This window comes from Callospermophilus lateralis, chromosome 19 (assembly GCF_048772815.1).
Source record: "Callospermophilus lateralis isolate mCalLat2 chromosome 19, mCalLat2.hap1, whole genome shotgun sequence".
NCBI lineage: Eukaryota > Metazoa > Chordata > Mammalia > Rodentia > Sciuridae > Callospermophilus > Callospermophilus lateralis.
Window position 1 is genome coordinate 8,132,673 of NC_135323.1, and position 13,298 is coordinate 8,145,970.

A 13,298-nucleotide genomic window follows, 5' to 3' on the forward strand; every position below is an offset into this window, starting at 1 on the left:
CACCTGCCCTGGCAGACCCCTGAGCCAGTTGGTCCTCTCCCCACCAGTGACCAGATTCAATGCAAGGCTCTGGGACACGGAAGAAGACGGGACCTGAGCTGCAGAGGCCCAGCTTCTGAGACCCAATAACGATGCCCCAAGTTTGCTGTTTGTGAGCCACTGTCCCCAGGTCCATGTGGCAAGCTGTTCCTGTGACACTGTGTCAGGCTTCTAAATGTTCCTCTGGATGGCAGTGCTCAGCTAACAGGTAGGGTAGGTTCCTGGACAGCAGTCCTGTCTCCTGGAGGCCCAGCCAGTCTCCTTGCACCTCACACCACACTGGGCAAAATTCCATGGTCCCCTCCTCACTCTGGCCAGGCCACTACCACCGTCCCCGCCCCATCTGGAACATCCGTCACATCACAGAATTTCGATGAAACCCAACGACCCTGGGATCAGCCAGCTCAGGGATGTTCCTACTGGCCCAATGCTCAGGAGCCCTCCCTGCCACGGCAAAGGGGACATGCTTCTGCCACATTGGCAACCAGCTGCACTAGGACCCAACCCAGTCAGGAACTCACACCGGCAGTGGGCTCACCCGTGCCTCCTCTGAACGTCAGACCTCAGACGACCTCCCCCAGCCTTGAGCCACCCTGTCCCAGGCTATGAAATCCAAATCCACTAACCAGACTCCCTGAGGCCTCTGTGGGGTTCAGGCATGAACCTCATGAACAGGGCAGGAGGTCTGTCCCAGAGAGCCTGCTCTGGCTCCCGCCTTGCTTCCCTGAGGTCCCTTGGAGGGTGGGGCAGAGAAGATGTGGCCAGCAGGGCCTACATCCAGGACCTGGGGGAGCAGGGCTTGGTGGGGGTGTCCATCTGAGGGGCAGGAAGGCACCCCATAGGGGTGTGGAGCCAGGCTGGGTGGGTGGGGGCCACATTGCCCATAGCACATCCTCACCACCTCAGGCAGAGGCTGAGGTGCCCCAAACAAGCAGCCTCTGTGGTACCTGGGCTGCCAGACTCCAGGGTGCTGAGGGCCAACCCAACGTACACCCACAGGAGGAGGGTGGGGATGGAGCCAGCCTGTGCCCACGCCAGAAAAGAACCAATTATGGCCACAGTGCCTGGAATGGGGATGCCTAACTCATAAGACAGACAAAAGGTCCCTTGGCTAGACCTGAAATTAAGATGGAAATGTCTTTGCCCAATGCTGCATTGGCCACCCTAACCCGAGAACACTCCTTACTACAAACTCCCAACTTCAGTGGCACCCTGGGTTTCCTCTGGCAGTAAGACCCAGGCCAGGGCCCTGGTGTGTCACACCACAGAGGGTGTCTGGGGGGCTGGCATGCAACATGCCAGCCTGGACACAGGCCTGGTGGATGGACACAGTCTTTCACTTCCCCAACTAACCAAATATACTAAGCAGTATAGACAGAGTGGGAGGGTCCCGGTGTCGCAGCAGGGGTGATGGTCTCAGGTCCCATCTAGCATTGCTGAGCCCTGTGCCACACCAGCTGGCAGAGACTCAGACATCCTCGGGGACAGCCAGGGGCCATGGCTGGAGTAGGAAATGCCCAGCTCCCCATCAGCCCAAGGAGAGTCTGTCCATTTCAATGAGGCACTAATGCAGGCTGACTCATCAGTCGGCCGCCATGGGTGAACTGTGTCTGCTCCCAAAGACAAAGGGACACGGCAGGGACAGTGCTGTGTGGGCCCTGGGCAATGCTTGAACACTCTGCACCTTCCTGACAAGCGGTGACCATTCCTGGGGCACACATTTCCTGTCTGTGGTGGCCAGGCTGAGAATGGGCATAGGCTGGCTGCTCAGTGGGCCCACCAGGTCAGACCAGAGTCAGCCTCCTGGGTGAAGCGCAACACAGCCCTCAGAGGCATCAAACACCCCTGTGCCCCTCTCCTAAGCCCTAATACCCCTAGGGTCCCCTGGGAAAGGCTGAGCAGAGGGCTGTGGATCCTTAAGATGCAGGGCAGGGTCCTCCCAAGGACAGGCTGGCCCTCAACTTGCAGGATGCCTCATCTGCCCACAGCACAGGACAGACAGGATGGGCAAAAAGCCCAGGGACGTGCAGCCACCTCAAGGGTCAAACTCCCAGAAGGCCCAGACAGGCAGGGGCATCCAGCCACTGTCGGGGTGGAGCCAGGATCGTCCATGTGGCTGCAGGGGTTGGCATCCATGGGATGATGCCAGCTGGCCTGGGGACACCAGGAGGAACTTGAGGGCCATGAACCCCCAATGTCTTCTGAGCTGGGGCCCTAGGGTGGGCTGGGGGTGCAGCTCTAGACTGAAGCTCTCTCTTCTCAGGTGCCTGTAGACAGAACCCTTCTCCATGGACACTAAAGGGGTGGTCCTTGTCCTCCAGGCACATGGGCAGCAGCTGGAGCCTGATACATCCCTCTGAAGCCACATCCAGGGCACCTGGACAGAAGTGAGCAGGCTCATCCACCACTGAGCCCCACCTGTGCCCCTCAGAGGCACAGGTAGGTGCTCGTGCAAAGGGTCCCAGACTCCTGGAGAACTCTTGGGTGGGGAGGCCAGCCAAGTGAACACTTGTGAAGGCCATCTTCAAGGTTGACCCTGGTGGACACCTTCCCTTGGGAGCCCCCTTGCTGGGGATGGGAGAAGTGCTCCACTGCCTCTTGCCACCTCAACCCAGGTGTCAGCAGGACAGCCAGATAGGCCTCTGACCAGGCAGGAAACACTGGCTGCTGTACCTCCCCCAACTGGGCATTCAGAATGACAAATTTCACGGTGATCGCCCTCTCCCCAGGTGGCCCTATCCTCATCTCAGAGCCTGAAGCAGCACATCTAATCTAATCACGACTCACCCCAGAGGACTGGCTCCCTTTATTGAATTCAATTGCCTCTGGCTGAACCTCCTTCGGGAGGTGGGGCATGCCCATGCTGGGAAGGGGCTCACGCAGGGCTCCCTATTCTCACAGCCTCCCTGGGCAGGCACAGAGTAGGGGTCAGTGTACGAGACAGCTGGACCAAGCACTGTGGGCTGGGGGCTTCACACAACAGAACTCGCTCACACAGGCCTGCAGGGCCAGAGTCCGCAGTCCAGGCTCCTCTTGAGACTCCTGGGGAACCGGCCCTGGCCTCTCCAGCCCTGGTGTCAGCACCGTCCTTGAGTGCCTTGGCCTGTGGCTGCACTGCCTGGTCTCTGCTTCTGTTGTCAACACTGTCCTGACTCTTCCTATGAGTACACCTGTCATCGTATCTGGGGCCACCGTGACCCAGCATGTCCTCAGCTTAACATCTGCAAAGACCCCATTTGCAAATGAAGTCACATTCTGAGATCCTGGATGGTCACAAATTTTGAAGGAGACAAGTGTTCAGTCTGGCACAGCAACCTACATGTGTGGCCACATGTGGGAGATGTGCTGTCCACCCTCTGCACAGCCACACGCCCATTTCACAGGTATAAAAATGAAAGCCAGAGGCAACCTGTTTGCAAAGGTACTGTAGCATCTAGGCAGTGACCCAATTGGCTCCAGCCCCTTGGTACAATGGGACCCCAGGGGGAGACCCAGGGCCACTTCTGCCCCTCAGGGAACACGGGTCTGTTTATATCCTAGGCCCTGCGCCTTTTTGTCTTCTGAGCTGAGGCCCTAGCCCCTTGCCTCATCTCTTGACACTGAGCCTGGTGGTGCCCCCCCCCCATGCAGACCAGGCAAAAAGCCCCAGGAGGCACAGATGCTACTCAAGGCTGGGGTCTGTGTCCCATCAGCCAGCCAGAGTCCCTGTGGCCATCCACTGCACTGGCCACGTGCAGCAGGACCAGCCCTACCACCATTCCCCTGGACTGCATCTGGCCCCTGTGGCTTCTGATGCCAGGCCCCCTCTATCAATGATCAAGAAATACACCGAGGGCTGGGGAAGTGGCTTAAGCGGTAGCGCGCTCGCCTGGCATGCGTGAGGCCCGGGTTCGATCCTCAGCACCACATACAAACAAAGATGTTGTGTCCGCTGAAAACTAAAAAAAAAATAAATAAATACTAAATCTCTCTCTCTCTCTTTAAAAAAAAAAGAAAGACGCTGAGGAGACGTGGTAGGAACCAAGGCTCCTATGGCACTGCCACACAGGCAGGCTGAAGGGAATTGGTTGTCACCTTCCTGCAGCCAGAGACTCAGGATCCCTGGAGGCTCAGCCCTGCAGGTGGACTCACTGACTTCTGGAGGCACTAAAAGCCACTATCCCCTGGTGAGCATCAGGTGTCCCTCAGGGTCCTCACAAGTGAAATGACCTCCTCAGTAGGGACCCCACCCAGGCGCAGGTGCAAGGGAGAGGAGAAAGGGTCAGAAATAGGGCAGGAGCAGTGAGCAGAGGCCAGCACTCGGACGGGGGCCTCTGCAGCCCAATGTGATCACTCTCTTCCCAGGCTACTGTCCCCACTGCACCAGCACTCTACCTCGCCTGGAGCCCAGGCGGGAGGGTGGAGGAGTGAAGCTGGCACAACCCAGAAGGAAGAGGACAGAGTGACCAGGCAAGCCACCATACCTGCCAAGTACAGCCCCATGTGGTGCCAGGGGTCAGGCACAGTGTGGCACAGCATTCATACAAGGCCAGGCACAGGGCTGTGCCCACCAGCAGGAACAGCCTGGGGGCTCGGCCTGGTTCCTGGCCACCCTGCCCTTACCAGGGGCTCAACCAGTGCTGGGTTGGCATCCATGCCCTGCTGTGCCAGATGGCTATATATCCCCATGAGAACTCAGACCTACCCCTGCATGGCCACCGAAACACAAGGGACAGCCCTGGCCTGGGTCTCCACCCAGGAGTGGGACTGGCATAGGGCCAGGCATGCTGAAAGGGAGCCCACACCCCTGAGGGCAACCCCCTACTTATAGGGGCACAGGTGACTGCAGCCCAGCTCCCACCCCCAGCAAAAACTGGGCTGGGGCTGTTCAGCATCACACTTGCGAAGGGGTGCCCAGGGGCCCCTGGCAGCCAAGATGGACTTTATGCTGGCCCACAGAGCATGGGGCAAGACCCACAGCAGGGCTCACTGACCCTGCAGGCACCGAGGTGGCAGTGAGGTTAGTGGCCTGGCACCCCCCATACAGAGTGCTCTGATTCAGCACATTCATCAACTGTCCTCACTAATCAACCCTCTGGGCTCTGACAGCACTACCAGCACTCCGCATCCTGCCAGCAGTACCCCGTCCCCCCACCGCAGAGACTGTAAGGGCCAGGGAGGCCTGGGACACCAGCCTTGTGGCGCCACACCCCTCAAGTCTGTTCCGCGAGGCCTTCCTGAGCAGAAGAGTGGCTGCTCGCAGGCCCATCTGTTGCCCCGGGCAGACAGAGCACTCCAGGGACCATGCCTGAACCTACTGCCAACTCTTGAGCCAGGCAGGGGGCCGAGAGCCAGCCAGGCTCCTTTCTTCTGTGTCCCTGCCCCCTGGACTGCATCTTGTCTGGGCTCACGTCTCACCAAGGGCCTGGGGCGGTCAGCCGACTTCACTGTTGCTGCCCAGGATGGGCGGTCAGTCTTTAGTCTCTATCTGGAAATGCAACCTGAGCTGCAGGGCCTTGAGTAGCTCCAACTGGTAGCCAAATTAACCTTCGAGGGGAGGAGAGCACGTCATACCCACTGGCCTGGAGGAGGAGTGCTGTTCCAGTGGGACCAAGAGCCCCGTGGGCGGCTCAGCACAGCCAGGGCCGATTTCTGACACACAGAGGTAACGAGTCGTGCCTGACCTTGACTGCTCAGTGCCAAGGTTTAGATGTGGTGGGCGCCCGGCGGGGCTGCTTTGGATTCAAGTCAGAGTGTTTGACAGGCTGGTCCACCCCCGCATTCCTTCACATCCTGACCCCGATGCGGGTCTTGGGCCAGCTCCAGAGCCCAATCCAGCCCGCTGCGTGGGGGAGCACCCAGACCACCCTAAGCGCTCCACTGGGCCAGGAGGATCCCTCAGCCTGCCACAGTCAGGCCCCAAGCTGGGCGGAGCTTGGGCACTACACTGGGTCTGCTGGCTCAAGGCCAGCACCGCCACATCTGTTTGGCCTCAAGGGTGGGGGGCACCAGTGCCTTCCCACCTCCCAGCCTTTGCCCAGTGGTGCCTCCAGCTGCCTTCCATCTCTGCCTCTCCTAAATAAGCCTAGGTCCAACACTGTCCCTCCCCTGAAGACTGGCCCCTGACTTGCTATCCATAGCACCAGAGCTCAGAGGGCAGGCTCCAAGTCCAGGCCATCTGCCTGTGGTGCCCACCTGCCTCGAAAGCTTTTGGCCACCCCTCATCTGTCTCAGCTCTGCCAGGTTCCTCACACAGGCCCAGTGTCTGCCAGTGGACGGAATCTCCCCAGCCCCCCAGCCCCACTGGCCTCCTCTCTGATCCATCCTGCTCTCCAAGGGCCCCCACCTGCCATGAATAAGAGGACCACAGATCTGGGTGGGTGCTGTGGGGAATCATGGGGGCTTGGCCAGGAGATCGCTGCTGGATGGAGTCACCAAAACCCAGTGCTCACAGGAACCCTCCCCACCACTCCATGTTCCTCACAGACACATAAGGGCCTCTCAGGGAACAATGGGAGAGGCACATAGGGGTCCGGGGAGTGGGTTGCCACTGTCCCAGTGTGGCTGACAGTCAGGCTCCAGGACTCTGTCCTTCCTGACACCAGCAGAAAGGGGCTGCCGATTCCACAGTGCCAGGGGTGATTGGCAGCAGGCAGGAACAAGGCCAGGGAGAGCCACCAGTGCTACCAGAGGTGAAACCTGGGGCACCTGCACAAGGTGCCCAGCAGCACAGGCTGGGAGCTGTAGTCAGGAGGGCAAGAATGGCCAGTCCACCCCACAGCCCACACAGCAGGTGCATGTCTTTCAGCAGATCTCTCCCAAATGCACCAAGGATGCACCTGCCACCCAGAGCTCTAGAGGAGGATGGTCCCTACCAGTGCCTGGCCTGCTGTGGGCTCCAGCTTCATCTAGCCATCCTCCCTGTTGGGTGCTGAGGACCAAGTATGATGTGGCAGTCCCACTTCAGGACTCACTGGGCTTTGCTGCATCATGCCCATCCTGGTGAGGGAACGTCATGCAGGATGTGGTGAATGACTCTCCAAGAAAAAGTCCAGGGGACCCCTGCCTGGGAGACGCCCACCTGGGGCCTCCTCCAATAGTCTTAGGAGGGGTGGACCACCAGCTCCCCATGGGGTCCCCACACGCTGTCCGCCCTGCCTGCCTTTTACCCCAGCAGTCCACCTCCCTTGCAGTCCACCTCCTTGTTCTCTATGGAGGGTGGGGCCACCTTCTCCCACCCCAAGATGAGCCCCAGGCGGGAACATGTCCTGTAGACCCAGGCATGGTCCATGCCCAATATGAACCGACACTCCCCAGGCTCCATTTAGCTCTATAAGGCCAGTGGCACTGATTGTGCTCAGGTGTGTGGCCTCTCCTGAGAGAGCCCTGGCATGTGCCAGGGTCCATAGAGAGGCCTGTCCCTCAGCATGGAGGGCCCAGGGCCCTTGGCAAACAGGAGCAGTGCGGACACCAGACCCCCTCTGGTTTCATATCCCACACTCCCACCTAGAGTGTGGGATATGAAACCAGAGGTGGCCATCCACTCGGATGGAAGCTGTGCCCAGCCCACAGGACGTGTGGGCACATGTGAAAAGTTGCCCTGCAGGGCCAATTTGAAAATCTAGGGAATCAGAGGCCAGAATGAGGTGCCCAGGATGGGGAAAGGGCTCTAGGAAGGAGCAACCCCTGGGCCTGGGACCCAGGAACACATGAAAGAGACTTGTGAAGGACAGGCAAGGTTCCAGAAGCAGAGTCCACCCTCCTGGGCATCCCTGCTCAGAGCTCAAGCCCAGGGGTCTTGGACAGCTCCAGGTCCCCAGGGCCTGCAACTTCCAGTGACCAAAGAAGCCCAAAGAACCAGTGTGGATGTCCTGACACAGTACAGTTCTGAGCTCAGACAGCAGAAGACAGGGCAGGGACAGGCTTTCTCCAGACCAGTGTCTGCATGTCCTCAGTGGGGACACTCACACGGCCACAAGTCTGCCCGAGCCCCTGGCAGTCCCTGAGGAGCAACAGAGCAGCCGAAAGCATGGATTTTTAAAAAGATGTTGTAAGAACTTAAGGCCGTCCAGCCAAGGACATGCCAACACAAGGGCTTCTGAGCCAGGCTAGGCTCGACCTAGCTCTGCCCTTTAGCTGCCAATGACCTTGGGGTGTCCTTCAGACCCTCAGAGCCCAGTGACAAGGGCATTTGGTGCCTAGCCCTGGGGGTTCCTCCTAAAGACCTGGCCAGCCCCCTACCCAAGTGCCCACTGGCCACCTCAAGCCCTGCACACAAGCAGTCCACCTCCCTTGCTCACACAGTTCCCCTTCCCAGCCTCTACGCAACCCTGGGAGGCCCTGTCTGCCAGGAACCAGGATTCCAGCAGCTGCCAGGCAGGCGGGCTGGAAGTCAGGAGCCTGGGGGAGCCGGGGCAGAACATAACCCAGCTGAGCAGGCTACAACACACGGGTCCCACCCACCTTCATCTATAAATAAGCCGTGTAGGAGAAACAGTGCTCACCCAGAAGTTCCAGCACGGTTGTATTTTTAAAGAGCAAAATAAATCAATAAGGACAAGAACTGTCTTCGAAGGCTCCTCTGCCATGGACGGCAGCCACCCTCAAGGTGAGACAAGAACACACGTGTTTGTGCTGGGCTCATCTATCTGGGGGTTCTGGAAAGGTCCGGGACTGAGAAAGTCCTTCCATGCATTTTAATAGCCAATCAAAGCCCAGCTTAGGTTAGCGGGCATCCGCTAGGAGCGCCAGCCAGGGAGCTGCAGGCTGCTTCACGGAGTGTGGGTTCCTGAGCAAATCGGATTACCTCTGACTCCGAGTTTACCCTCCACAGGAAGGACGAAGGGTCCTACCAACACCAGGTCCACCTGCAGGGAATCCCAGGCCCCTCCAGCAACTAATTCTCTCCAGTTACTTGACCACACCAACTGCCCATAGCTCCCCCTGCCTCTTACAAAATCACCCTCTCCCAACTCCCAGGAATCTCAAGAGCCATGGAAAGCCTCAGCCCACATGGGCTTCCCCAAGTAAGCTGATACCCCACCTGTCCAGGCATGCTGGCTTATTTTAGGACCTCACTAAAGCCTGGATGTACATCCTTATGCAGGGGCCTGGCATCTGCTGGAGGTCAAACCAGTCCCCATGTGGCTGGGGCCCCCATAACCCCCACCCCAAAGTGCAGAGCTCCCAGGGGACCCAGAGTAGAACAGTCCTGGGAGCTGGGTTCCTCTTGTGACACCCCTTGGGCTGCAGATACTCTGCATCACCAGTGTTCAGGGTGAGAGAGTCAAGCTGCTTCTAGGTACCCATAGCAAGGAGAGTGAGTGGCACAGCAACTCCAAGCCAGTGATGCTACCAGAGGCCCACCTGTAAGGACAGGTTGGCTCTCTCCCCCAGCTGAGCTCCCTGGCACCTTCCAGCCCTCTCCAGAAGGCCAGCAAAGCCCAAGTCCCTCTTGGGGCCATAAGGGCATCCTCCTCCTCAGGCCAGGAAGGGGCCCAGGCACAGGACCCCTGAGGCACTGCCAGCCCCACAACCCTTGGCCCTTGAGGGCACACTCTACCTGCATGAGCACCCCAACCCCACCTTCTCTGCACACAACAACCAACTAGAAGCAAACAACCTCACTAGAAGTCCTCAGGGACACAACCAGCCCAGAACCAGTGTCAGTGTCAGGTTCAAGACACTCAACTGCAAGGGGACAGGGCGGCCAGGCTCAGGCCCTCTTCCCCTAGCTGGTTGGCACATGCCTGGGAATGATGAACATGGTCGTTGTTCTGGGGCCTGCCAGCACTACCTTGTTGCCCACTGCCACACCCAGTTATGCCACCTTCCTGCCTCATCACCTTTGATCTGGGTTCTGTAGAGCCAAAAGACCTACAGCCACCCTGTAAGGTCTGTCCCACTCCAGCACAGAGGACGGTCGGACACCATCCACCACCTCTACTACATAAGAAGACAAAGGCAGTGCACAGCCTCTGAAGCAGGCCCAGGCTGAGGCCACAGCCTGCTGTCTACCACCACAAGAGTCTCCTTTATAAGCAGAAACGAACCCGATGCACCAGTGTTTGGATTTGACAAAAGAAACACCGGTTTTATTACTTTTTTTGGTACAAATTTCTCTTTTGTATTTAATATTTATATAGTTAAACACACAAGGTAGGGAAACATACACACACATTGCTCATCTTGCCTCTGTCTCCTTGACTCTGACGGAGAAAGTTTATGAGCACCCTGTCAACCCTCCCTCAAGGCAGGCCAGCGACCTGCAGCCAGTGGCAGGAAGGAGGAGCATCCACTGCCAGCCACCCTGGGGACCAGCTCCACAGGCGCCTGAGGAGAATCAGGCAGCACCAGGCATAGAACAAGGCTCTTTTTAGAGCCAGCCCTTAAAGGCCACCAGCTGGGGGCCCCCAGAACCTCCATCTGCATCCCAGGAATTGCCTCTGGCCCATTTCAACTCTGTTCTGGAACCTTCCTTTAAAGCCTGTGTCCGTGTCACTTCTTGGGCCAGAGAAGGAACTAGGGAGTAGGGGTTCCCAGTGCGCAGTGCTAGTTGCCTCCCTGCCCCCAACCCTAGCTGCGCATGACTTAAATCAGCCCCGGCACCGGCACGGAGTTCAGCTTGGAAAATCGAGTTCTCAAACCAACGTCACCGCCTCTCTACGCGGAGAACGGGCTACAAGCCCTGCACCGTGCACAGCCCCCACAGGTCTCTTGCGCTTAAAAGCGCACAAGACGCAGGTGGAAAACTTTGCTCCCTTACTCCATGCCCTGCGGACTCCCCCTCCCCAAGGAGGTTCCCGCCTCAGACCGGAAGTTCAGAAAGCCTAGAAGAGGGATTCCCGTCCTTGCCTCCATCAGTGGGGCACAGGAGTTGCAACCTCTCCTCCGAGAGCCGCCCCTTCTTACACCTTCTCCTGTTCTGTTCTGACTTGGCTCTAAATCGTGATACCCCATGCGATCGTTAGAGGCGTCCCCACACCCAACCCCACACTGCCATCTCTTTCCGAAGAGCGCTGCTCTCGTGCCCCTGCCCTGCGCCCCCACGCGCCAGGCCCGCACCAGGTCCAACGAGCCAGGGCGCACGAGAGCGAACTCGGAAAGGGTCCCGCGTCCCAGACCCCCGTGCCCCACCGGCCCGGGAAGGATATGGGTTACAGACCAGTCGGAGGCACCAGCTGCGCGGCCGCGTGGTCTGCCCGAGGCAGAAGAAGACGGTCGCCGCCAGCGCCGGGTACGGGACAGGCTGCTCTTCGTCGGCGCCCAGCTCTGCGCCGCGCTCGGCTGCCGGGCTTTCGGGGGGCGAGGCGACCAGCCTGGACCCCCGCTCCGCCTCGCGTCCCGGCGCCCCAGGACTCTCCGGGGACGTCCCTACCGCCGCTGCAGGGCTCGGGGGCGGCGCGCCCAGGGGTACCCGGACCTCGTCCGCGGCCAGCGCGCCCTCGGTCATGGTGGCGGCGGGCAGCACCTGCGGAGGGAGAGCAGGCGGTGACCAGGGCCCCGTAACGACCCCCAGCCCCGCCTCGGGCGGAGCGGAGCTGCGGGAACAGCCGCGGCCGCCGGGATGTCTTTGTCTTTCCTTATTAGAGACAAATGCGCCCCCCGCCCTCGTCCGCCCCCGCCCTCCCGCGAGGACTGGCGGCCCCACCCCCACCGCCCGGGCGAAGGGCGGCGAGTGCCCAAAGGGCTCCGCGCCCAAGGCGCCCAAGTTGAGAGGGTCCCAGGCGCGCAGTAAGAGCGCTTTTCCGCCGCGTCTCACCTCGCTCTAGAGGCCGGCGACGTCCCCGCGGGCATCGCCCGGGAGGCGCGGTCACCGCGGACCCAGCCCGGCTCCCGCCCGCGGCCCGCGCCGCCGCCCTGACCCGCACCCCCGGCCCACCCGGCGCCGGCTCCGGCTCCCGCTCGCCCGGTGGTGGCGACGGCGGCGACCCGGCGCGGAGGGCCGCTGGGTGCACGGCGGGGTGGGCGCGGGCCGGGGGTGCGGCCGGGCCGGTGAAGCGGCGAGCGAGCCCCGAGCCCGTCCGCGCTCAGCGCAGGAAACTTCGGAGTGAGCACCAGGCGGGGGGTGGGGGGCGGGGCGGGCGGGGGCAGCCGCGGGGCGGGGCCAGCGCGGCCGGGGCGGGCTGAGGGCGGCGCCGAGGCGGGTAGGGGGCGCCCAGCGGGTACTGGGCGGGGACGCCAGGAGGGCCAGCCCTGCCCCCACCCGGGACGCCCGCCCGCCCGCCCGCCGACATACCCCCCCCACGCCACGGCCCACACTCGCCCGCCCCAGGTCGCGGAGGCTGGTAGAACCCCCGCCCTCGCCCCCCAGCGGTCCCCCACCCTCGGGCTTCGGGTCACGCGCAGCACCAGGGGGCGCTCGCGGGGAGGCTCGGACGGGGGGCGGGCCGGGAGCATCGCCAACGTCCTTCCCCGCCTCCCACTGCAGGGGCGCGGAGGCGGTGCCCCCCACCACGCCTCGCGCACCGCCCCTTCCCCTACTGCTAGGGTCGGCAGAGGGGGCGGGGCCCGGCAGGCGTGGGAGGTGCGCGGTGGCCGTGACCGCGCGATATATGCCCCTCCCCCGCCGCGTGTGCCCTGGGTGTGCCCGAGAGCGTGTGTTGGCGCGCGTGGGTGTCGTGGGGCTTGACCCGCTGCCAAGTGTCCATGGGGGCGCCTGGGATGCTTTATTCCTACCCCCCACACGCATGCACCAGCAGTTTCCGCAAACTTGCCCTGTACCCATCCCCCTCCCGCGTGGGGACTGAGGCACTCCAGTGGTCTCGCAAAAAGAATGCATGAAGAGCAGGGCTTCCTGGGATATCCCCTTCAGGGCCAATCCAGCAAGTTCTCCATCAGGCCCAATAAAGGCCCTCTCTCTGCTCCAGGCCCCTGGGTGCACTACTGGGTGGGGAAGAGGTGCCCTCTAAAGATGCCAGGGATAGCAAGACCCATGTGGGTGGGGGGACATCGACAGAAGGGCTGATGATACTCAGACTCCTGACTCCCCACTTCAGGTACCCCAGTCCTGGCCGAGGCTCTGAAGGATTCTTTGCTTCCACAGGAAGACCAGTACCTGGGTCATGAAACCTAAGCTCTCAGGTGTGAGTTCCCTCACATTCCAGCCAAAGAGGGACTCTTTTGTTTTTTCTGCAGCTCACCCCCAGGCCTGGTACTGGAAGACTCCCCTTCTTCTCCAAAGATTGGGGTTCCAGGCTGCCCCTGCTGGTGTGGGTGGAAGGCCAGGGCCCATCCTGGGACCCCAGACTTGGAAAGGCCATGGCAGGCTCTGTGGCATG

The 13,298-nt window shown here is 60.8% G+C and overlaps 1 protein-coding gene across 4 annotated transcripts in view; it reads right to left on the bottom strand.

Annotated features, from left to right (window-relative positions):
* Nucleotides 1-11,855, bottom strand: part of Cacna1h (calcium voltage-gated channel subunit alpha1 H) — a 53,436-nt gene extending 41,581 nt beyond the window's left edge. For 2 of the 4 annotated variants that reach the window (XM_076840675.2, XM_076840674.2), the window contains exons 1-2: nt 11,780-11,854; nt 11,172-11,488 (exon numbers count right to left, since the gene is read on the bottom strand). In XM_076840675.2, coding sequence (XP_076696790.2) covers nt 11,172-11,470 — 299 coding nt within the window. In that variant the 5' untranslated portion in view covers nt 11,471-11,488; nt 11,780-11,854. Of the gene's footprint in view, nt 1-11,171; nt 11,489-11,779 lie in introns of all 4 variants that reach the window. The other 2 variants (XM_076840677.2, XM_076840676.2) reach the window with 1 other exon arrangement.
* Nucleotides 11,856-13,298: the final 1,443 nt, after the last annotated feature.